General features: G+C 43.4%; 1 protein-coding gene across 10 annotated transcripts in view; it reads left to right on the forward strand.

The window, feature by feature from the left end:
* PTPRS (protein tyrosine phosphatase receptor type S) overlaps positions 1 to 26,626 on the forward strand; it is a 721,726-nt gene that overhangs the window by 470,767 nt on the left and 224,333 nt on the right. For 6 of the 10 annotated variants that reach the window (XM_077253515.1, XM_077253581.1, XM_077253506.1 and 3 more), the window contains 2 exons: positions 11,830 to 11,856; positions 17,567 to 17,684. The exons of 2 other annotated variants lie outside the window; for them this stretch is intronic. In XM_077253515.1, coding sequence (XP_077109630.1) covers positions 11,830 to 11,856; positions 17,567 to 17,684 — 145 coding nt within the window. The remainder of the gene's footprint in view (positions 1 to 11,829; positions 11,857 to 17,566; positions 17,685 to 26,626) is intronic. 2 more of the 10 variants (XM_077253534.1, XM_077253554.1) reach the window with 1 other exon arrangement.

The following is a 26,626-nucleotide window of genomic DNA, read 5'->3' on the forward strand; positions in this document are numbered from 1 at the left end:
GATGCAGTGCATTCACCGCTGGAGGATGGTGAGTATGATGGGTTCAGGGAGGTAGGGAGGTGGGAAGTGTTAGGACTGGCGGAACACACCGAGTAAATAGAGAGATGTAATTTGGTGCGTTCACAGCCCGGAGTCCACCGTGCAGGAGAGTACCTGCTGCTGGCAAATGGCGGCCCTATATGGTGGTAGAAGCGAACTCCGTTACTTCACAGAGTCACCTAAAGAAAGCATTGTGTCCTGTTAACCTCACAGGAGTACACAGCGACTGCCGAGCAGATAGCAGTTTGTGGTTACGCAATCATACAATCTCCTCATCGGAGGAGTCGGTATTCTAGGGGCTTATTTCAGCCGGGGCCCTGAATCCATACACACAATCTCCTCACCGGAGGTGCCGGTATTCTAGGGGCTTATTTTAGCCGGGTCCCTGAACACATACAAACGTAACCACACTGGTGCAAAGCACATAACTTAGATTTGATACTAGCGCATGGCTGTGCGGCCATGCGAACCTTTTATAGCTGCAGCAAGTACAGGACCTTCCTAGAAGGACCAATTTGAGGCTGCCACAGAGCCTGAGCAACTTCAGGACCTTCCTGGAGAACCAATGGGTTTTGCTGCAGTATCTAAGCATGTGACCCTCGATATCCAATGAGAGATCTTTCCCTGGGCATGCTCAGAAGGGAAAAAGCAGGACTTAGTCCCAAAAGCGTCTGCTCGCCGCTGCCCAGCACTGGCTTCAATGGCAGGAGCTGGAAAAGCAGCAGTAACCCTTTGCACAGACTGGGCGAGATGCTGGGACTGACGTCTCTGCTGAGCAGACTCCACTGCAGCAGGAGAAGAATGGGAGACCGCAGTGGAGATGGCCCGAGATTCCCCCTGTGCAGAGGTGGGAACTCGACCCCCAACGTCACCCCCCCCAGGCCCCCCCCCCCCCGGACCCCGCCATGCTCGATGGCAGCAATGAGCTACGGAGCCTGAATGTGCTCAGCAGGCTCCCAGGACCTGTCCTCAGGACCATAACCCATCCAGTCCACCAAGTAAAATTTTTTGCCACATACCACCTTGCACCCCAAAATAGCGTTCACCTCGTAATTGTCCGTAGACGATCCCGATGTCCCGGCAGATGACTCGGAAAACCGGGACATGTATACGGGTTTCAAGAGGGACACATGAAAGGTGTCGGTGATACCCAGGCGTGGTGGAAGGGCTAAACGGTAGACCACAGGGTTAACCTGTTCGAGGACCTTGAATAGGCCCAAGTAGCGAGGTGCAAACATAGTGGACTTAACTGGCAGCCTGATGTTGGCGGAGAGCCAGACCAAGTCGCCAGGAGCAAAGGTCGGAGCGGGGCGCCGATGTGCATCTGCGGAGGACCTCATTCTCTCCTTGGAGGCCCGAATGGCATCCTGAGTGCGGTCCCAAATATCCCGTGCCTCCACAGCCCAGTCTGCCACCCTGGAGTTGGCAGAAGACACGGGCATAGGCACAGGTACCCGCGGATGCTGACCGTAGTTAAGGAAGAATGGGGTTTGTCCAGTGGAGTCGGCTACGGCGTTGTTCAGCGCAAACTCCGCCCATGATAGCAAGGATGCCCAGTCATCCTGCCTGGCTGAGACAAAATGTCGCAGATATGTGACCAAGGTCTGGTTGGCCCTCTCTACCAACCCATTCGTCTGGGGATGATATGCGGAAGAGAGATTCAACTCAGTGCTGAGAAGACTACAAAGCTCTCTCCAGAACCGAGACACAAACTGGGAACCCCGGTCACTGACAATTTTGTCTGGCATACCGTGTAGGTAGAAGATGTGTTTTATGAACAACGCTGCCAAGGCCCGTGCAGAAGGTAGCCGTGGAAGCGGCACCAAATGCACCATTTTAGAAAAATGATCGGTGATAACCCAAATGATGGTACAGCCACGAGACTTGGCAAACCCACCACAAAGTCCATCCCGACCATCTCCCAGGGTCTGTCTGCCACCGGCAAGGGATAGAGTAACCCAGCTGGCCGTTGTCGAGGAGACTTATTTTTGGCGCAGGAGACACACGCCCGAATATAATCTCTGACGTCACGGACCATATGTGGTCACCAGTACGTCCTCGCCAGCAGCTCAGGTGTCCTCTATGTCCCAAAGTGTCCACCCACCCTGGACGAATGAGCCCAAGAGAGAACCTCCGGTAACAAATTAATGGGTACAGAAGTCTTACCCGGAGGCACAGACTCTAGCGAAACCGGAGGAACGGTTCTCAGGCTCTCAGAAGGGACAACAAGCTGAGGCTCCCCTTCGTCCTCCTCAGATGACACAATGGAGCGAGAGAGGGCGTCGGCACGAATGTTCTTCTCCCCAGCGAGATAATGGAGGGTGAAGTGGAACCAGGAGAAGAACAAGGACCATCTGGCCTGACGAGAATTTAGCTGCTGGGCTGTTTGTAAATAAACCAAATTTTTGTGGTCCGTGAAGACTTGGAAGGGAAAGTGAGCCCCCTCCAAAAGATGTCTCCACTCCGAGAAGGCTAACTTCATTGCTAGCAACTCCCTGTCCCCGATGGAATAATTGCTCTCTGCTGGTGTGAAGGTCTTGGAGAAGAAGAAGCAAGGATGCTTCCGACCTTAAGCATCCTTTTGGAAGAGGACTGCTCCTGCACCAATGGATGAGGCATCCACCTCCATTATGAACGGCTTATCAACATCAGGACGATGTAGGATGGGAGCGCTAGCAAAATGAGACTTAATAGAAGAAAAAGCCTTGGAGACCTGTTCAGACCACAATTTGGGATTTGCTCCCTTCTTGGTGAGGGCTACCAAGGGAGCTACCAAAGTTGAGAAGTGGGGAATGAACTGACGATAGTAATTTATGAACCCCATAACCTCACTGCTTTAAGAGAATGGGGTTCTTGCCAGTCCATCACAGCCTGTAGTTTGGTAGGATCCATAGCCAATCCCTGGGCGGAGATGATATAGCCCAGGAAAGGTAAAGACTCCTGCTCAAACACACACTTCTCCAACTTTGCATAGAGGAAATTTGCCCGTAAGAGGTCGAAGACTCTGCCAACATCTCTCCGGTGGGAGTCAATATCTGGAAAGAAGATGTGCTCTGCTACTGCCGGCGCTGACACATTCAGTGCAGGAAGCTCTGAGCAGCAGCGCGTAACTCTGTGGACGCTGGGGGACGTGACAGACATCAGAAGGTGAGTATGTACTGTTTTTTTTTTTTTACTTTTACAATGGTAACCAGGGTAAATATCGGGTTACTAAGCGTGGCCCTGCGCTTAGTAACCCGATATTTACCCTGGTTACCCGGGTGCTGCAGGGGGACTTCGGCAACGTTGAAGACAGTTTCAATGATGCCGAAGTCGTTCCCCTGATCGTTGGTCGCTGGAGAGAGCTGTCTGTGTGACAGCTCCCCAGCGACCTAAACAGCGACGCTGCAGCGATCGGGTCGTTGTCTATATCGCTGCAGCGTCGCTGAGTGTGACGGTACCTTTAGGCAAGAGATCAATAGGACAGTCATAGGGGCGGTCAGGCGGAAGGGTCTCCGCAGCCTTTTTGGAGAAGACGTCTGCATAGGACCAATAGCACTTGGGAAGGGAAGAGAGATCTGCGGGTATCTCAGTAGTGGAAACCTGAACGCACTCCCTCACACATCTGCCCTTACATGAATCACTCCAACCAATATCCTCCCAGAGGTCCACTCAATATGTGGGGAGTGGAAATGGAGCCAGGTTATTCCCAGCAGAATCTCGTCCATTCCCTTGGGAAGAACAAGAAGGGAAATAATCTCCTGGTGGGAAGGGGACATGGATAATGTGAAAGGGACAGTCTGGTGTGTGATTTGTGAGGGAAGTGTCAACCCATTCACTACTCTAACAGTCACCGGTTTGGCGAGCATCACCAGAGGTATTGCATGGCGCAGAGCAAAAGCAGAGGAAGTGAAATTCCCCTCTGCTCCAGAGTCCATACAAGCTCGACTGTCAGAGTGGATGAGCCTAACGTGATTGTCCCTTTTAAAGGACAACTTGGAGGAAAATGCCGCTGTGTCTAGTGAACCTCCTCCAATGGTCACTAGACGCGATCGTTTTCCTGACCGCTGTGGACATTTATTGGCATAATGTCCAAGTTGTTGGCAATTTTTACAAACCACAGGTACTCGAGCGGTCCGAGACTCAGGTCCCGCTTGAGAAACCTCCATGGCCTCATGGGTGTCAGACACCTGAACAGGAGATTCTAGAGGGCTGGAGAAGGTAGGAGCCAGCCGAAACCTCTGCCTACACTGGGTCCGCTCTGACCTCTGCTCGTTAAAATGGAGGTCGATGCTGGTAGATATAGAAATGAGCTCCTCCAGTGTGGCAGGAATCTCCCTGGTCGCCAAGGCGTCCTTCACATGGTCTGCCAGTCCTTTCCAGAACACCGGAATAAGGACTTTATCCGGCCACTCCAGCTCAGAGACCAGAGTCCGGAATTGGACGGCGAACTGGCTGACCATCGACGAACCCTGTGTTATTGCCAACAATTGGAGCGCGGTATCGTGGGTGACACGAGGTCCCAAAAGACCTGTTTCACAGCGTCCAGGAAGAGAGGAGCACTCTGCACCACACGATCATTACGCTCCCATAGCGGCGTTGCCCACTCCAACGCCCTGCCCGACAAAATAGATAAAATAAATCCCACTTTCGCCCGTTCCGTAGAGAAACGTGCAGCCAGGAGCTCTAGATGTATGGAGCACTGACTCACGAATCCCCGACATAGCTTACTGTCACCAGCAAACTTGTCTGGAAGCGGGAGACAGGATAAAGTCGGAGCAGGGGTGGCAGAGGACAAACTGGCTGCAGCTACACTTGCAGCCTGAACAGCGACTGCGGTAATATCCACAGCTGAGGTTGTGCGCTCAAGAACCGCCAACCTACCCTCCAGCTGTTGGATGTACCACTGTAAACGCTGATTGTCCGCCATTTACCAGCCAGACCCTGGCGCTAGTATACTGTTAGGGCTGGCAGAACGCACCGAGCAAATAGAGAGATGTAATTTGGTGCGTTCGCAGCCCGGAGTCCACCATGCAGGAGAGATCCTGCTGCTGGCAAATGGCGGCCCTATATGGCGGTAGAAGTGAACTCCGTTACTTCACAGAGTCGCCTAAAGAAAGCACTGTGTGCTGTTAACCTCACAAGGAGTACACAGCGACTGCCGAGCAGATAGCAGTTTGTGGTTACGCAATCATACAATCTCCTCACCGGAGGAGCCGGTATTCTAGGGGCTTATTTCAGCCAGGGCCCTGAATCCATACACACAATCTTCTCACCGGAGGTGCCGGTATTCTAGGGGCTTATTTCAGCCGGGTCTCTGAACACATACAAACGTAACCACACTGGCGCAAAGCACATAACTTAGATTTGATACTAGCGCATGGCCGTGCGGTCATGCGAACCTTTTATAGCTGCAGCAAGTGCAGGACCTTCCTAGAAGGACCAATGAGAGGCTGCCACAGAGCCTGAGCAACTTCAGGACCTTCCTGGAGAACCAATGGGTTTTGCTACAGTATCTAAGCATGTGACCCTCGATCTCCAATGAGAGATCTTACCCTGGGCATGCTCAGAAGGGAAAAAGCAGGACTTAGTCCCAAAAGCGTCTGCTCGCCGCTGCCCAGCACTGGCTTCAATGGCAGAAGCTGGAAAAGACACAGTAATCCTTTGCACAGAGTCAGACTGAGCGAGACACTGGGACTAACATCTCCGCTGAGCAGACTCCACTGCGGCAGGAGAAGAATGGGAGACCGCAGCGGAGATGGCCCAAGATTCCCCCTGTGCAGAGGCGGGAACTCAACCCCCAACAGGAAGGTGGGCAAGCGGCCAGCCAGTCGACCCCGGACTTTAAAAAAAAAAAAAACCTTGCTCAGGTGCTGCCCCCCCCCCTGCATGCTGATGCCCTAGGCACATGCCCTCAAGTGCCTAGTGGCAAATAGGGCCCTGGTGCCAACTGTACCAACCTCATTGACATACCAATTGGACTGTCAGTGCTTTTGCAGTACTTCTGCCTTTGTGCTATAACCATCATGTGAAGGCTGCCTCATCGACTTTTAATATGGTTCTTCCATATTCCTTTGTGGTTTCTGTTATTAATGTAAAAAATAGCTATTCCAGCATTTTTTTACTTACTGTAAATTTGGACAGAAATGCCTTTGGGGGTTTAGGACAGAGCCTCCAACAGACTTGAGCTTTTTCAACAGTTGTTTTAAGTCCAGAGATTCCTCACATTGTACCTAACCTGAAACACTTTGAGGACAAGAGTTAGAAGAATTAGATTTCTACATAAACCAAACATTACAGGATATTTACATAAAATCATTTTTTTATTGAATTACGTTAAAAATACCCAAAACATAAGGGGTATGTGCACACATTGCGGATTCTGCTGCAGATTTTTCCGCAGCGGATTTGGAAAATCCGCAGTGCAAAACCACTGCGGTTTTCACTGCGGATTTTCTCACAGTTTCTTCTGCGGATTCCTCTGTGGTTTTTCAACTGCACTTTCCTATTGGTGCAGGTTGAAAACCGCTGCGGAATCCGCACAAAGAATTGACATGCTGCGGAAAATAATCCGCTGTGTTTCCGCGCGGATTTTTCCGCAGCATGTGCACAGCGGTTTTTTTTTCCCATAGGTTTACATGGTACTGTAAACTTTGGGAAAACTGCTGCGTCAAATCCGCTGCGGATCCGCAGCAAAATCCACAGCGTGTGCACATACCCAAACACAGCCAAACAAATGGGTGGAAAAAAGTGGCCCAAGAAACAAATAAATAGGTACAATATCAGATAAAAATACTCCTAAATATATTATCAGGCTTATATGCAAAAGGGCAATAATTTAACCCTAATCAGATCGCCCTAACTGATATGAAGCTTCCTATCTGCGGCGGATGGCACCCTAATGATGACGATTATGACACCCCCGCTCCTCAACGGCTGACCGTAAAAAACCCTAGAACATCCGAACCTAGTGAATGTGGCAGCTTTGCCTAATGATGGTGACGTGCATTGCAAATTGCAGGAATTGTGTGTGCATGAGTTCTATTACCTGAATGCATGGAGCGCATCACTGAGAAGTGGTAGTGGTAGCCCCACCCCATGATTGTAACCTGCGTTCCATATTGAAGGAATAGTGAGCTTTCCACTACCAGCATGCTCTCCATCTTGGAGCGCATCACTGAGAAGTAGTAGCAGTAGATCTGCCCCTCAATAGTGACGCACATCAACATCACATCACCACGATCACTCACCAGTACTGCATTTTATGTTACAATACAAGCAGCTTTCTGCATGCATGCACACAAGTCTGTTGACCTTCATATCTTTAGTTTAGCACTGGTCCAGCACTATACGTTTTTAATATGATTTTGGCTCACATGTACAGTAAAGTTTCTGATGACAAGATGTTTCTAAGGCTATATTCACAATATGGCAGTGAGGGGGCATGTGTTATTACAGATCAAGAGGTGTTTGCATTTTACTCTGTGAGCTATTTAAATACTAGCCAGGCACACCATGCTGGGTTTGTGATCCTGCCAGATGTCATCTTTATCAGCCTCCTGATAAAGCTATACTTGACGAAACGAGTCAATGCAATTACAGGGATAGTATAACGTACTATGTCCACCCTAAGCATTTTATTTACGCGATCCTCATTCACTACTGTACCTGAGGTTAGGGTGTTCTAGGGTTTTTGGGGTCAGCCGTCAAGGAGCGGGGGCGCCATTTTCGTCATCATTAGGGTGCCAAACTCTGCAAGCAGTCAGCTTCACACAGTGGGGAAAAAAAGTATTTAGTCAGCCACCAATTGTGTAAGTTTTCCCACTTACAAAGATGAGAGAGTCCTGTAATTCACAGCATAGGTAGACCACAGCTATAAGAGTAAAAATGAGAAAACAAATCCAGAAAATCACCTTGTCTGATCTGGCAAGATTTATTTTGCATATTATAGTGGAAAATAAGTATTTGGTCATTATCAAAAGTTCATCTCAATATTTTGTTATATATCCTTTGTTGGCAATGATAGAGGTCAAACGTTTTCTGTAAGTCTTCACAAGGTTGGCACACACTGTTGGTGGTATGTTGGCCCATTCCTCCATGCAGCTCTCCTCTAGAAGAGTGATGTTTTGGGCCTGTCGCTGGGCTACACAGACTTTCAACTCCCTCCAAGGGTTTTCTATGGGGTTGAGGTCTGGAGACTGGCTAGGCCACTCCAGAACCTTCATATGCTTCTTATAAAGCCATTCCTTAGTTGCCCTGGCGGTGTGCTTGGGATCATTATCATGCTGAAAGACCCGGGTTTTATCTTCAATGCCCTTGCTGATGGAAGGAGGTTTACACTCAAAATCTCACGATACATGGCCCCATTCCTTCTTTCATGTACACAGATCAGTCATCTTGGTCCCTTTGCAGAGAAACAGCCCCAAAGCATGATGTTGCCACCCCCATGCTTCACAGTAGGTATGGTGTTCTTTTGATGCAACTCAGTATTCTGTCTCCTCCAAACAGGACGAGTTTTGTTTCTACCAAACAGTTCTACTTTGGTTTTATCAGACCATATGACATGCTCACAGTACTTTTTTAGATAATCTAAATGCTATCTACGAAACTTCAGACAGGCCAAGACATGTACTGACTTAACCGGGGGGACACGACTGGCCTTTGTTACAGTGGTCCCGGCTCTGTACAGGTCATTCACTAGGTCCCCCTGTGTTGTTCTGGGATTTTTACTCACTGTTCTTGTGATCATTTTGACCCCACGGTGTGAAATCGTGCATGTAGCCCCAGATCGAGGTAGATTATCAGTGGTCTTGTATGTCTTCCATTTTCTTATTATTGCTCCCACAGTTTATTTCATCACACCAAGCTGCTTACCTATCGCAGAATCAGTCTTCCCAGCCTGGTGCAGGGCTACAATTTTGTTTCTGGTGTCCTTTGACAGCTCTTTGGTCTTCACCATAGTGGAGTTTGGAGTGTGACTGTTTGAGGTAGTGGACAGGTGTCTTTTATACTGATAATAAGTTCAAATAGGTACCATTACTACAGGTAATGAGTGGAGGACAGAGGAGACTCGTAAAGAAGAAGTTACAGGTCTGCGAGAGCCAGAAATTTTGTATGTTTTTTGGTGACCAAATACTTGTTTTCCACCATAATTTGCAAAATAAATCTTGTAAAATCAGACAAGGTGATTTTCTGGATTTGTTTTGTCATTTTGACTCTCATAGTTGTGGTCTACCTATGATGCCACACTTTTTAAGTGGGCGAACTTGCACAATTGGTGGCTGACTAAATACTTTTTTTCCCCACTGTATTAGTTCAGGCGATCTGATTAGGTTAATTTAGTGCCCCTATCAGCCTGGTAATATATTTAGGCATATTTTTATCAGATAGTGTATGTCTTGGGTATTTTATATTTATCAAAAATTGGATTTAAATGGGATTTTCTCTATGCCACACAATTAGATGGTCTTGGTGCATTATGCTATATTTGTTAGAAGGATATTTACTTAACCAAGAAGGGAATTCTTCCATGTTACTCAGCTTTTGTGGAACTCGTAGACAGATTTCTGTGATATAGTACAAGCAGCATGTTCACGCTACTTCTGCATTGTACACTGCCTAAACTAGTATGGAGAAATAGGATACAAATGTGATCAGATTATACTGTTGAAATATATAAACCAGTCATTATTAAAGGTATTTAACTGGAAGTGCAGAACTGTTAATTCAATATTGGATGTAATGTGCCAAAATTTTATACTAAAAATGACCACTTCTGTAAAGGATTTGCTTAACAGAATTGATGGTCTAACACGTTGATGAATTAAATTGGTAGAATAGATGAAATTCACTCCTTAACAATGAAATTACAAAACCAAAAAGATCAAGCCATAAGGCTTAGCAAATTGGGGAATTAGCAGGTGTCACTGTGATTTTATATAAAGTTTTTAAGCACCAACTTCAATCTGTGGCATGTGGGATGAAAACTGTGGCAATCTGTGGCACGTGGGCTTTCTGGCATGTGGGATTTATTCTGGCATGAATACCAGATTAAAAGGAAATTTTTTTGGCTCATGAGTCATCAAAAATTGGGTTAAGTCCTGTGAGATGATTCTCGACATGCCAGCTATCATCACTTGTGACATACAGAGAGGGATAAAATCCTTGACCTGAGACTCCATGGTTCATCAATATGACAGGTCACTAGATGTGTATGCCAAGATGTCAGCACTGTTCAATGTTGCATAGCACAGCGGATGGAAGAACAATGATTAAATAGAATTACAGCAATAGGGACACATAGGCCAGCATCTGCATGGGCAGATCGTAGTGATTCATTCTATACTACAAGTGAAATTAGATGTCACATACCAAGCCTAAAACATCAAACAGTATCTACACAAACTATTAGAAGAAGGCGTTTGCACCACATTGTTGTACGAGCCTGACATCCAGCAGCAAGTATTCCGTTGACCTCACGCCACCATTTACAAATGATATCACAGCAAGACAGCAATGGAGGCTGTAATAGAGGTCTATTTTTTCAGTGATGAGTCTTTCTTTTATCTGGGTGCAGTAAAAGCTGCAAATAGTCTGGTGTCCATGTAGGTAATGGCATGTACAGTATAAGCAATGTACAAGGTAGTAGGACAGGCATCACTGTTGCACCTGTTGCCAGCGTAATTTAATTTCCTAATGATAGTAAAATATATCGAGCCACTGGGATCTCAGGTGCCCACTGAAGGAAAAAACAAGTCAAAATATGTCCATGTGAAGAAAAAAAAAAGGAGATGGTTCTCACCGTCCCATAGGTGATACATAATTATAGTAGCAACAAATAACTCATAAAACCATGTATCATATAAAATATAGTATATTAGTGCACCCCACAGGACATAAAAAAATGAATAAATTAGAGCAAACTCTAATGATACATGGTTTTATGAGTTATTTGTTGCTACTATAATTATGTAATAAAAGCTGATTTTTAATCTCATCCCCTGGTGTGGTGCTAATCTCTGGTGCGTCTATGATCAGGGTGTTTGGGCTGCTTTACTTCATGTGGTGGTGGCAATCACACATACTGCACAGAGTACCCTAAATGGTGAAATTTTGATCTATATTGATATATAATATATTTTCTGATAGATTGTGGTACCTCTGTGTTTTAATACCACATATTACTTGTGCTGCTATGAGCAGCCTGAATGTCCTATATGTGCTTCTGTTGCCTGCACTGTCAACGGACTGTTTTCCCATCAATAACATATGGGATGTCATTGGTTAGAAACTGTAAATGGAGCTGCCATCAGTGGATCTTGATGATTTTAGTGTCCAACTGCATTCGGTGTGGCAGAACATTTCCCCAGACAACCATTAATAACCTCATTGATAGCAGCCGAAGCTTGTAAGTGTGTGTATTTTTGCACTTGGGGCTCATACGTAATACTGAATAAATTGAGATGTTTTTAAAATTTTGTTTCTTTTTTTATCATTTGAATTTCATTAACATGTATGTCAATCCTATGATTTTCATAGCTCCATGACTTTTCCTTCTTGGAGTTTCAATTTCAAAGTTGAGGAGTTTATAAGCTATTAGAAACAACAGAAAATATGGCTAAGAGCTTCTGTGAACCTACATGATGCCAATTCGGTTGAGAAGTAATAATCCATCAGGTTGAACCTTTTGGTTGCCACTAGTGTTAGCTTAATCCACAATGTAATAGTCCCACTTCTTTTGTTCTTTTGCATCTCTTAAGCACTTGCAATTCATATCACTCTTTCTTCCTCTATCTGCATTTCCTTGATCAGTGGGAGAAGGATGACACAGCTGAATATGTAAGTATTGTCCTTTATTGCTCCAACATATCTTACTTGATGTTGATGCATGTTTGAGAAAGTAAAGTGTACCTCAACCATTACACAAATCTCTACACAGAATAGAACTGCACTTTGTTTAAAAGGCTTTAGTCTGGCATTTATTGGGGCAGATTTATCAATACTGTCTAACTCTTAATGTGCAAATTGCCTATTCAGAGAAGAAGAGGACTTCAACTCTATAGCGCCACCTGTTGGAAGTAGCGATTCTACAAGTCACAATCAACCCTTTAACGAGTCGTGCAATATGACTTAGGATAAAAGCCAAATCAGTATTCAAACTTATACCAGAAAGTCTTAATGTTTGCCAGATTATCATAGTGGTTCATGCTGTCTGATAAATTTGGCTTATTTTTAGACAGTCTTTGCTAAGTTTCCACCTCTTATTAGTTGTTTTACCTTGAGCTAGAAATGTGTACCACAATATTGGTGGAGTTTTTGGCGCATGATGCTCCACATTAGACCATGTCCCTTTGTGGTAAGCCACACTCCTTTTCAGTAAGACCACAACCTTTTTTGGCTAAGTACAGAAAGTATCTAAGACATAAATATGGTGCAAGTCATGAAAGACAGTATTTTGATGTAAAATGCACCTGAATTTTGGCACTTATAGCTCTATAAATCTCCCCATGTGCTTCTGATTTTGGCTGAAATGTATAATTTGGAAAAATGGATTTGACCAACTGTATTAAAGAACAGTTGTATCCGTCTACATTATTCATATTGGCTTTTGAGTGTAGAGTATTCTTGACTAGTGAAGTAACACAGGACGTATAGTTTTGACCTCAGTATTATAACTGTAGAGCAAGGTAATACAAGAAAATACAAAGGTGGTGTCCTTTTCACATTTAACAAAACTTAAATGCAATTTGTCATCATGAACAAAGAGCAACTTTAGTAAAAAAAAAAAAAAAGTCAGAGATGAAGAATACATTTTTTGAGAACAACAGACGCTAACTACTCTGAAGACATTGGTAGAGGTACACTTTAATTTAGAGTACTTATGATGTTTTTAAACCAGTTTTGGAAATAACTACTAATTTTTTATTTTTGGATAATATATTCACCCTTTTGTATTCTTTTGTGTGCATTGTTTTATTCTTCACTGCCATTTATGGGACCCAGTTGGATAAACACGTAGGTGGGCAGTGCTGCTGGAGTGAATCAATTCTGCAGAAAAGATGATGAGGAAAAAGGCTTTTTCTTCACAATGCGTTTCAACACCATATCGGCATCTTTTTCAAGTGAAAAAAACAAATGTGTCTATGCGTTTATAGTATAGGAAAAGGCTCGTGCCTTGGCTTTATTAGCTTTCCTCTTTCAAAAGACAATAGGTCATTGATACATGATGGTGGTAGGTATAATAGAAGGTGTAGATAAAGCTCCCTTATATGCATAATTCCTTATAAAATTCTCTGTAACCATCAATCTAGGACTATTCATCCAGACAAGTCCTTCAGAAGTATCATGATGATGCAGTCCGGTTGACTGTTCTCAACTGCTTATTGCATTATTGTCTTCAGGGTCCAACAAGATCCTGTAAAACACTTACAACGCTTTGCAACTATGTTAAAATTAAACTCCCATTAGTCTTACACAACTACAAGGCAGACTTAGTTACTATATCCCGTTTTGCCTGAGGTGCTGCTTATCACAATATGGTAAGCTGGAGCTTACCAAAGTGCCCGTGTTATGGCACTTAGAATTCTGGCCACTTTGGATTGTTTACTTTTCTCTGTATTTTTCCCTTGTTGCTCATTACATACACAGGAACACATTGTGAACTAGAGATTAGTTAAAAAGTTTGGTCCTCCCAATAAAATACTGTTCATATAAAGCTTGACATAGACCTTGTTGGCCAATTATTTTGCTCATACATTTGATTAATCAACTGATGTCAGGAATTGTTGGTAATGTGTTGTAGATATTCGTAACCTGAAACTTAGACTTTGGATCTAATAATGCCTCCACTTTCTCATCTTCTAAAGGAGGCGTCAGGCATCTTTCTCTGCTTCAGTGTATGTACAGAGAAGGTTTAGAATCAGCCTGTGAGTGTCGGGTAGTCAGGATTCTTAAGCTAACCATACACATTAGATGTGTTACTCATGATCATGTGATGATTAGTGTCATTCTGTTTTTCTGGCGAGAATATGTTGTGGCATGTGGCCACAAGTCTGTGAATCGCATACATGTGATCAAGTCATCAGCGACTGCCACATGGAATGCCAGGGAATCTTGACAGTCTGCAAACTGAACAATGTTAGGCCTCTTTCAGACGTCAGTGTGTCCAGTACATGTTGTGACTTTTAGCCTGTGCACACATATTTTGCCCACGGACACGCGGTATGTGGAAGCACACTGACATGTCCGTTTAACAGCAGCATGGGCCACAAAACCTCCCACACACACGTGCACACTGATGACACACGGATGACATTAATGTGAAACGTACCAGGACCTGGGAAGCAGTGGTACAGTTAGCGCTGTTCCCCGGCGCCGGGTTCTGAAGTCTGCTTTCATCCCAACTGTGATCAGAGCGAGCAGGGGAGAAAGTTGAGAGTTATATTCAACTGATAACAGTGAGAGCAGGCGGCAGCTGATGGGACTACTACTCCCATCAGCCTACATTTGCTGCTGCTAATGACAGTGAGAGTAGGCAGCGGCTGATGGCAGCCGCAGTTTGCGCTATAAATAAATAAAAAAGTGACATGGGCTCCCCTGTATTTTTGACCTATATGACGCCTATCCATTACTAATCCTATAGTTATATTGTAAATAAACACACTACAAGTGTAAAGTCTTTTATTTGCATTAAAAACAAAACACTATTCCATTTTTATTTCAAAATAACAAACACATTTATAATCACCTAACACCCATCCCATTGAAGCCCTTGCATCCTGTAATAAAAATAAAATAAAAAAAACAACTATATCCTTCACTTGTCCTTCGTTCTGTCCCATGCTGTAATTCATGTCTGGAGATTAATAGTTTTCAACCTGGATGGTGCCAAAATGTGACCGTTCAGGCTGAGAACCATTGATGAATGAACTGCTGTAAGCATAGCATCAGTGACATCATTAAAGTCACCGCAGGTCACTGAGGCTGCATTCCAAGCTGGGCTGAACTGCAGTGACCTCAGCACCATGAGAAAAAGTCACTGAGTTCAATGTAGTTCAGCTCAGTGAGTTCACCACAGATCACTGAGAATTTATCATGGTGATCTGTGGTGAACTCACTGACTTTCTCACGGTTCTGAGTCATCACAGTTCAGGGGCCCAGCAGGGAACACAGCCTCAGTGATCCGCAGTAACCGTGATGATGTCTCTGCTAGTCACTGATGCTGTGAGCAGCTAATTTTACCAATGGTTCTCAGCCTGGACGGTCGCATCTTGGCACCGTCCAGGTTGAAAACTGTTTATGAGACATGGATTACGGTGTAGGACAGAACTTCAAAAAGGTGAGGGATATTGTTATTTTTGTTTTATTACAGGAGACGAGGGCTTCAATGGGATGGTCGTTAGGTGAGGATAACTGTGTTTGTTATTTTTAAATAAAATTGGAAAACTGTGTTTTGTTTTATTTCAAATAAAAGATTTTATACTTGCTGTGTGTTTATTTACTATATAACTATAGGATTAGTAAATGGATAGGCGTCTTAAAGATGCCTCTACATTACTAAGCCGTGGGCTTAATGCCACAAGACAATACAAAGGTGACATCAACCCTACAAATATGAACCCCAGTTGGCATCACCACAGGGCGAGTGGGAAGAGTCAGGAAAAGCACCATAATTTGAGCACTAATAGATGGGAAGCTGTGGGCTGCTATTTTTAGGCTGTGGGGGTCAATATCCATGGCCCCTTACCAGCCTGAGAATACCAGCCCCCAGTTGTCTGCTTTAGCTTGGCCGGTTGTGAAAAATGGGGGGGGAACCGCAAGCCGTTTTTTAAATTTATTTAAATAAATAAAAAAACGCATGGGGACCCCTCTATTCTTGATAATCAGCCTTGCTGAAGCTGACAGCTTAGGCCGGGTTCACATTGCGTTAACAGCAGCCCGTTCAACACATGCGTTAATGGGCTGCTGTTAACGCAAGTGCCGACATTCCATCGTGCTTGCGCAGATAGAGCTAGCAGATGCTCTATCTGCGCTAGCAGTGATGGACCCGGAAACGCTGCAGCCCGCGTACCAGAGTTTGTCACTCAATGATGGCCCATTGTGTGAGCGCGCTAGCGATGCGTCAGACATATGAATTAATGGCGGCGTTAACAGACTGCATTACACCGGGTTATGCCGCGGTGTAACGTCTGTCTAACGGACGCCTGCAACACTATGTGAACCCAGCCTTAGGGTTACAGCCTGCAGCTGTCAGTTTTGCCTGGCTGGTTATCAAACATACAGGGGAACTCACACCTGCTATCGCTGTTATCAGTTCAATATAACTTTCAACATTCTCCCTTGCTCCCACTGATTGCCAGGCGAACAGGTGATGAGAGCGGTCTTCAGCCGGAGAACGCGCACGAACAGTACAGCTGCTTCCCAGGCGCCGGTACGTGTGGTACTGATGCAGCACATGGGCAACACACGGTTACCACACTTTTGCCACAAATATTACACACACGGCCACTGATATCTCCAGTACTGTTTTTTCCGGTACCGGAAATACCAGGACATGTGAAACAGGCTTTAAGATTCGGCAGTCTGCAGTCACATAGAGTGCAGCAGACTTTTCTTCTTAGACTGGATAACCCCTTTATGCAATCATGGCCTCTTTGCACGTTCACTTAATTTGAATGCATACTTATGAGTTCCCATGTACAACCACCAACTTCTAATTCTTCTATTGAGATGAATTCCAGACCTATATTATCTCTTTAATTGGTCATGAAATAAAGTGGTAACATGATCTCAGTCAGTTATAGTGAGGGACTATGCAATAAATAACTGTAATTGTTACATGGTTAAAGCAGTATTTTTGTATAATACCTTTAGTTACAGCAGAAAGTCTTATCTATCACATCTTTCATGTCCTTGTATCAAATACATTGCGCTGCTATAAACAGGCACATAGGAAAGCGTTGAAACATTTTTTACTCAATTGAATATTGTGAAGTTTGTCTTCTGCCATTAGATTGGACCACCAACTTTAACCCATACAACCATATGAACAAAACTGCTGCAAGAGTTAACTGCCCCCCTCCCAAAGTCCCTTATTGCTTCATGTGGTAAAAAAAAGCCTTCATTACCAGTTATGACCCTGCTTTTGTCTGCTCATTTGTGCTGAGCATTATAGGCCATAAAGCATTGTTTGTTTTGTAACCGACAATAATGGCCAATGATAATAATAATGATCATTTTGTGGTTGGAATGGCGGCTCAGTGGTTAGTTCATTGGTATCCTCCCATAGGATATAGACTAGATTGTGAACCCCACTAGGTACAGTGAGTAATGTCAATGTTTGTAAAGCGCTGTGGGATATGCTAGTGCTATATCAGAAAAAGAAATAATATAATAAATATTTACTGTATATAACCAGGTTTGGCTCTTATGTTTAACATTCTGTTATTCTAATCTTATGCATGTGGGGTTCATATAGGTAATTTCTAGTGTGTATCAATATAAATGCACCTATATTCAGATAGAAGTTTCCTCTCTTTTGGATTTACAGGAAATGATAATTGATGGACTTCACCCTGAAACGACTTATTCTATCACTGTTGCTGCATACACAATGAAAGGGGATGGAGCACGTTGTAAACCAAAGGTTATAACAACACAGACTGCTGGTGAGCCATTATTCGTTATTCAACAATGTCAGCAAAAGGCTACCAGGTATTGGTATGATATTGTAAAGTTGCATGTGAAAGATGCAATTTTACAGCAACTGAAAAGGCATTTTTCATGTACATAGATTAAAGTTACCCTACATGGCTAAATCATGTGGACACCTGACAAGCACACATTTAGAAACTTATTTTTATTATTCCAAATACATGGGATTAGGTCTCCCTTTGTGGCTCTAATGTCCTCTGTAAGATTTTTGGTGTGTCTATGGTTTTCGATATTTAAGCTCATTCAGGCAACACAGCATTTGTGAGGTCAGGCACTAATGGAGGATGTGAAGATCTGTTTTTCAGTTGGTGTTCTAATTCATCCCAGTGTTGTTCACAGAGGTTTGATATTAGGCCTCTGTTTAGGCCACTCAGGTTTCTCCACACCAAATTCATTAAACCTTGTCATGATCAACCTCTTTACTTCTGCTAGTGTCCCTTCCAAAGGCAATATGATAAAGGCCCCTCTCATGTCCATGAGTTTTCTGCTACTCCAAAAAACAGTCCGAATTTCATCAGTATTCGGTCAGTGTGTCAGTTGTTAACAATAAAGATCAATGCTCCAATAGTTTGGGATAGACAAAATAATCTCTCAGTATGAATATACAGAACAACAATGTAAGAGAGTTAATACATAACTTTTAATAAAAAGATAAAGAGTACAGGCACACCTCCATAATATCCACACACCTGAACCTGAACTTGAATGTTAGAATTGATTAGATACTATTTATGTACTGTTATCTACAAAATGGGGAGTGAACAGCAGTAGTAAAAATCCCAAAGTGGGTAATGGCCATATAGTATTCAACAATCACACAATAATAAAGAGTCCAAAGTAGAGCAAATTTATTGGTGTACATCCATATATTGCATACAGCCCCAATGCACTATTAGGATGTAATAGGGATCATAGACATATAGAGCCATATGGTGTATGCATCCCCAGTGCAATATCAGGTGTAACAGGGACCATACGTACAAAGAGAACCTCAAAATGTGATAGAAAATAATTGTCAGATCACAAACACTGTGGTTTAGCACCAGTATTAATAGAAGACTTCATATGGCTAATAGAGTAGAAACAAGAATGAGATAGATCTCACCCGACTCAACATTACATGATCATCTCAGCAGAGGACAGGTAATTAAAAGGTCCATTTCTGTAGTCCATATAATAAGTGCAACATTCCTTCCCTGTCCCGATTAATGCATTTAGTCAGAGAAGACTCATCAGAGGAATGTGCAGGAGGCCCAGCAATGGGATACAGAGCAAAATGTTGAAGGTGTCAGACAGCGTGCAGAGAGTGCTGCAATACTGATAAGAATAAGTACAGTGTTTTACCATCACTACTTCATGAAAGATTTTCAAATATTAGAAAAATAAATACCTTTTGAAGCTTATCCTACCCACTGCAATGTTAATCACGGACAGCACATGGGTGTTATCTGTGTGATTCTGTGATTTTCAGTAGTGATATTGCAACCACTAGGAGCAGCAACGGCAGGTAGTGTCGTCAGGATATAGCCAGAGGTCGGTACATGGAGCAGCAGTAGGATCTCGAGGATAAGCAGTAATCGTAGTCAGGATATAGCCAGAGGTCGGTACATGGATACACAGAGCAGCAGTAGGATCTTGAGGATAAGCAGTAATCGTAGTCAGGATGTAGCCAGAGGTTGGTACATGGAGCAGCAGTAGGATCTTGAGGATAAGCAGTAATCATAGTCAGGATATAGCCCAAGGTCGGTACACATCAGGTAGTGTCGTCAGGATATAGCCAGAGGTCGGTACATGGAGCAGCAGTAGGATCTTGAGGATAAGCAGTAATCGTAGTCAGGATATAGCCAGAGGTCAGTACACGGCAGGTAGTGTTGTCAGGATATAGCCAGAGGTCGGTACATGAAGCAGCAGTAGGATCTTGAGGATAAGCAGTAATCGTAGTCAGGATATAGCCAGAGGTCGGTACACATCAGGTAGTGTTGTCAGGATATAGCCAGAGGTCGGTACATGGAGCAGCAGTAGGATCTTGAGGATAAGCAGTAATCGTAGTCAGGATATAGCCAGAGGTTGGTACACGGCAGGTAGTGTCGTCAGGATATAGCCAGATGTCGGTACATGGAGCAGAAGTAGGATCTTGAGGATAAGCAGTAATCGTAGTCAGGATATAGCCAGAGGTCGGTACATGGATACACGGAGCAGCAGTATAGTTGGGAGAATAAGCAGGTAATGTAGTCAGGATATAGCCAGAGGTTGGTACATGGATACACGGAGCAGCAGTATTGTTGGGAGAATAAGCAGGTAATGTAGTCAGGATATAGCCAGAGGTTGGTACACAGAGCAGCAGTAGGATCTTGGGGATAAGCAGCTGGTGGGAAGAAGCTAGACTAAAGGCTGGGTGCTCAATAATCTCGCAATGAAGAAAGTGCATTGCCAGGTTCAAGTAGGGTGTTCAGTAAGGAGATCACAAGGTGAGACAATCAGGAACTTGGGGTGGAGACATTAGGAACTCAGGTTGGAGACATCAGGAAAAACACAGGTACTATTATCAGGTTTAGCAAGGAACTGTCCAATGAGCTGAATAGCTTAGAGGGTAGAGCTGCCACCTGGTGCACAAGAACTGCTGGGTTCAAATCTTGACATGTTCTATCTGTGGAAATTAACACATAATGTGAAAATCGGACATCTAAATGAGAGACCTAAGAGTGTGATATATATTTTAAAAGTTACACTAAGAATATGCTAGATAACTCAGCATCATAAATATAACTACAGATGATTTGTTTGTTAATGGTTGATTAAGAAAAGATCCCCAGGCATGACTGCAATTTTTGGAGTGAGCAGCACAAAAGCAAGTATTGACAAGTATTGGCAAGTTATCTTCAGCTATGTTCATTTAAGACTTCGAGTATTAAAAACATTTTTTATTAATGTACCGTAATTCAAGCTTAGCTATCTATAACAACACATACATTTTTATACTTTTGTCTTTATTTTATTCTGCATACTGGCATCATTGTGCGTTATATATTTTTGTATTTACAATAGATTTTTTAATCAGATTTCATAATTCAAACTGCATACACTGCTAAATACATCTCTTCGGCCTGCTGCAACTGATGTACTTGGTTTAAAAATCCATGTTAGAATAGCTATATGATGATTTATGAAAGTTTAAATCAACCATCACTCTCCTAGCTTAATGGACTGCTCCTCAAGAACCCTCCTGCTGCTAAGATCTCTCACTGCTCAGTAAAAGCTGCAGCTGTCAGGCTGAATGGGTGAAGACTGTATAGACTTGCACTCTTGTGTTATTTCATTCTAGAGCTGGACTCAAAAATACCCATCTTAATTTATCATGATTGTCCAGAGATTCTTGCATAGATTTTCAAAGTATGTACAGCAGTCTCATTAGGTCAAACAAATCAATTTAACAATGTGAGCAGATTATATTGTGAAATCTGCTGTCCACTTTAAACACATCTCATCCACTGTAACATGTTTCTGCATATCTAGATATGGGCTCACATTATTCAAGAGTGGCATAATTTGTGCCAAATCTTTTGTATACTCGCTTCAACTTATGCCTCTCCATATTTATCAACTACTAGATGGTGGCCCGATTCTAACGTATCGGGTATTCTAGAATATGTAGGTAGCACAGGCTACGTGCTATATTGCACAGTGACGTAGTATATAACACAACCGACGTAGTATATAACATAGTTATGTAGTATATAACAGAGCTACGTAGTATGTAACACAGCTTACGTAGTATATAGCAGAGCTACATAGTATATAACACAGCCATGTACTATATAACATAGCCACGTAGTGTATTGCACAGGTATGTAGTATATTGGTCAGCCACGTAGTATATTGCAGAGCCACGTAGTATATAACATAGCCACGTAGTATATTGTAGAGCCACATAGTATATTGCACAGGCACATAGTATATTGCACAGCCATGTAGTATATAACACAGTCACGTAGTGTATTGCACAGCTACGTAGTGTATTGCACAGCTATGTAGTATATTGGTCAGTGACGTAGTATATAGCAGAGCCACGTAGTATATAACATAGCCACGTAGTATATTGTAGAGGCACATAGTATATTGCATAGCTACGTAGTATATTGCACAGCCATGTAGTGTATTGCAGAGTCGACGTAGTATATAACAGAACCGATACAGCCACATAGTATATTGCAGAAGAAAAAATAATGAAAAACCAGCTCACCTATTAGGCATTTGTTGTGGGGAAGCCCGGATAACGTGCAGTCTTCACGTGAAACAATGAAACAAAAATGGAAAAATCCAGCTTCCAAAAATATCAAGATTTATTGAAGATAAAATCCAAAGTCCACAAACATGGTTCACAGGAAAGAAAATAGCTGCATGCTGCTATTTTCTTTCCTGTGAACCATGTTTGTGGACTTTGGATTTTATCTTCAATAAATCTTGATATTTTTGGAAGCTGGATTTTTCCATTTTTGTTACATAGTATATTGCACAGCTACGTAGTATATAACACAGAGCACGTAGTTTATAGCACAACCACGCAGTGTATAGCACAGCCACGTTGTATATTGCACAGTCACGTTGTATATTGCCCAGCTACATAGCTCTTATATAACAGGGCCCACGCAGTATGTAACACAGCCCACGTAGTATATAGCAATGTGGGCACTAAATGCGTGGTTAAAAAAGACTTAAAATAAAAAATAAACATATACTCACCTTCCGAAGGCCCCTTGAAGTCCTGGCGCCTGTGTGCGGTGCACGCGGCAGCTTCTGGTCCTAGGGTTGGTATGAGCGCAGGACCTGTGATGACGTCGCGGTCACATGACCGTGACTTCATGGCAGGTCCTTGTTGCATAGCATCCTTGGCACCGGAACCTGCCGCTTGCACTGCCGAGGACAGAACGCGACGTCGGAGGGTGAGAATACCCTTTTTTTATTATGATTATTTGTAACATTAGATCTTTTTACTATTGATGCTGCATACGCAGCATCAATAGTAAAAAGTTGGTCACACAGGGTTAATAGCTGCGTTAACGGAGTGCGTTACACCACGGTCCGTTAACGCTGGCATTAACCCTGTGTGAGCGCTCAGCGCTTACTGCAGGGCAGTAAAGCAGCGGCCATTTCGCTGCCAGACTCTGGCCGTCGCTGATTGGTCATGGCAATGGTCGTGGGCGTTTTGCCACGACCAATCAGCGACTTGGATTTCCTTGACAGACAGAGGCTGCGACCAATGAATATCCACGACAGACAGAAGGACAGACGGAAGTGACCCTTAGACAATTATATAGTAGATGGGCCAAGGTCAGAACAATAGGAAACACTAGCAGGGCAAATCAGGGCTACTCTCCATGAGCTTTTGGTTATTGTTTGATGTTGCAGAATTTCTGTAGCATTTCTTCACATTTTACCATAAGTTACTTGCATTTATCTATGTGTTTTTATCATATTTTTAATGCAGTGTTTTGTCTCTTGGTATATGACATAATATATGACATGACATTTTACATAAAGCTGCTTTGTTTTTTATATTTCCTGGTATTTGGCTTAGCAAAACTTCATTGCTATTTATGGTGCATGGCTGTTTTTAGTTGGTGGAGCAATTTGTCTGGTTAATTCCAATAATGAACGAGACTCCGGCATGTTAGCTAGCTACGCGACCCCCCGCGGTCCGCGTCCAGCTTCTTAGAGGGACAAGTGGCGATCAGCCACGCGAGATCGAGCAATAACAGGTCTGTGATGCCCTTTGATGTCAGGGGCTGCATGCGCACTACACTGAATGGACCAGCGTGTGTCTACCCTTCGCCGACAGGTGCGGGTAACCCGCTGAACCCCATTCGTGATGGGAAACGGGATTGCAATTCTTCCCCGTGAACGAGGAATTCCCAGTAAGTGCGGGTCATAAGTTCGCGTTGATTAAGTCCCTGCCCTTTGTATACATTGATACAGTCATGTTAGGAAAATCCGCACATAAAACTCAGCGTACTCGCTAGAGAAATTTACATGTGGATTTCCAACATCAGCAGGTCAGTTTTGTAACCTGAAACTCTAAGGGCTTAATCATACTTTGCGTTTTTGCCATGGTTTTCCCCTCATTTTAACTGCAAAAAAAGAATAGTTTTTTCTGTCCCAGCACAGTGTATCAGATTTCTGGAATCTCATGCACACATCCTTGTAGATTTGAAGCAGTTTTTCATATAGTTAAATTAATGAGTAATAAAGCGCATCAAAGACATGGCAAAAAGCTGTGTTTTCTCTGCCAAGAAACACATTTCTGGTGCAGAACTGTCTGCTGCAAATACTTAACATGTGCACATAACCTTAGACGCTGCATTTTTTCACAGATAAAATACATACAACTCATTGTGGGAACTTAAATCTAACACATGTGGGTCTGTGCACATGTCAGTGTGTTTCCAAAGACCATGTGTCTATGGGCAAAAGCTCACGGTGATCATTCAACTCACTGAGCTGAACTCTGGTGATATCATCAGTGAATTTTTCCCACTGTGCTGTGGTCACCGCACTTCAGCCCAGATGGGAGAGTAGCCTCTATGACCAGTGGTAACCTCCATGATGTCAATGATGGTGCGCTTGCAGCAGCTCATTCACCGGTGGTTCTCAGCCTGGTCGTTCGCATCTTGGTTTCATCCAGGTTGAAAACTATTTATCCCCCAGACATGGATCACGGCGTGAGACAGAACAACGGATAGGTGAGGGATATGGTTGTTTTTTTCTGTTGTTTATTTGGAGACCAGGGATTCAATGGAATGGGTGTTACGTGAATATAACTGTGTTTGTTATTTTAAAATAAAAATGGAAAAGTGTTTTGTTTTATTCCAAGTAAAGGACTTTATACTTGTTGTGTCTTTATTTACCATGTAACTATAAGATTACTAATGGAAACATGTCTAGACGCCTCTCCATTACTCTCTTTGAGTAATTACTCCTCTTTGATTACCATGTAACTATAGGATTACTAATGGAAACATGTCTAGACGCCTCTCCATTTCTCTCTTTGAGTAATTGCTCCTCTTTGATTACCATGTAACTATAGGATTACTAATGGATACATGTCTAGATGCCTCTCCATTACTCTCTTTGAGTAATTGCTCCTCTTTGATTACCATGTAACTATAGGATTACTAATGGATACATGTCTAAACGCCTCTTCATTACTAATCTGTGGGCTTGATGTCACCTGACAATACAAAGGTGAAATTAACCTCACAAATATTACTTCACTTGCCACTGCTACAGGACAAGTGGAAAGAACCAGGCAAAGCACCAGAATTGTTGCATTTAATAGATGTGCCTTTTCTGGGTAGCTGTGGGATACTAGTTTTAGGCAGGGGGCAATATCCATGGCCCCTTACCAGCCTGAGAATGCCAGCCCCCAGCTGTCTGCTTTAGCTAGTCTGGTTGTCAATAAAGGGGGGGGGACCCAACGCTGGGTTTTTTGATTACTTATTTAAATAAATAAAATAAACAGCTCAGGGACACCTCTATTCTTGATAAAGAGTGTTGGTAACGCTGACAGCTCAGGGTTACAGCTCCCAGCTGTCAATTTTGCCTGGCTGGTTATAAAAAATACAGAGGAATACACTCCGGATTTTTTATTTATTTATAGCGCAGGCAGCGTGTGATGAGTACTTCCATCAACTGCCACCTGCACTCACTGTTATTAGTAGCAGCAGGTGTAGGCTGATGGGACTAACATTCCCTTCAGCCACCGCATTATGTCGCTGTTATCAGTTGAATATAACTCTCATCATTCTCCCCTGCTTGCGTTGTTCCCCGGCAGAGCAGGGGATAATAATGAGAATGGACTTCAGCACCCGGCACCGGGAAACAGCACTTACTGTACTGCTGCTTCTCAGGCACTGGTGCGTGTTGTACTGATGCGGCACACAGTTGTCACACATGTGCCACAAATATTACACACAAAGACTGACATCTATGGTACCGTTTTATTCCGGTACAGGAAAAAAACGGACGTTTGAAACCGCCTTAAATAGCCAGCAGGCCTGCCCAGGGTTAGCAGCAAATATTAAAGACAAACATTAACCCGCAAGCTCCTGGCAAGAAGGTATCACAAGTTCCAGAATCTCACAGGAGCACTATAATGCACCCCATAGACATACAAAGTAGTATAATGCACCCCATAGTCATCCCAGCAGCTGTCTGACCAGCGTTAATGATTATACTGCCAATCAGAAGCAATGTTTGCAAAACCCGAACAGTAACACAAACTTCCTGGTGAAGACCGTGTTCGGTGTGCTTGCACGAACAGTAGGTTCGCCCATCTCTAGTGACCACCTTTTGCCATCAAATCAGAGAATCAATTCTGCGCAAGGTACACAGACATGAAGCTTTCAAAACGACTGCAGGGAGAGTGAGATTGTTCCAAACATCTTGGAGAACTAACCACACATCTGTGGATGTAGGCTTGTGCTATTGTTTCCATCTCTTTGTGTAATTTCTGACACACTTGATGATGATTCAGTCAGGGCTTTTTGGGGCCATATATTCACTTCCAGGACTCCTTGTTCTACTTTACACTGAACAAAGTTCCTTAAGATGTGATCCAGGAAAAAGAAAAAAAAAAGGAAAAAGACAACCTGAATGTCATTATAAATATAGTTTTAAATACATTGGGACAGCTCATAGAATCTCATGGCTTTCAGTATCACCTCTATGCTGATGACACACAGATCTACATCTCTGGACCAGATATCACCTCCCTACTAACCAGAATCCCTCAATGTCTGTCCACTATTTCATCCTTCTTCTCCGCTAGATTTCTGAAACTTAACATGGACAAAACAGAATTCATCATCTTTCCCCCATCTCACGTGACCCCCCAACGAAC

Source organism: Ranitomeya variabilis, chromosome 1, assembly GCF_051348905.1.
Source record: "Ranitomeya variabilis isolate aRanVar5 chromosome 1, aRanVar5.hap1, whole genome shotgun sequence".
Lineage (NCBI taxonomy): Eukaryota > Metazoa > Chordata > Amphibia > Anura > Dendrobatidae > Ranitomeya > Ranitomeya variabilis.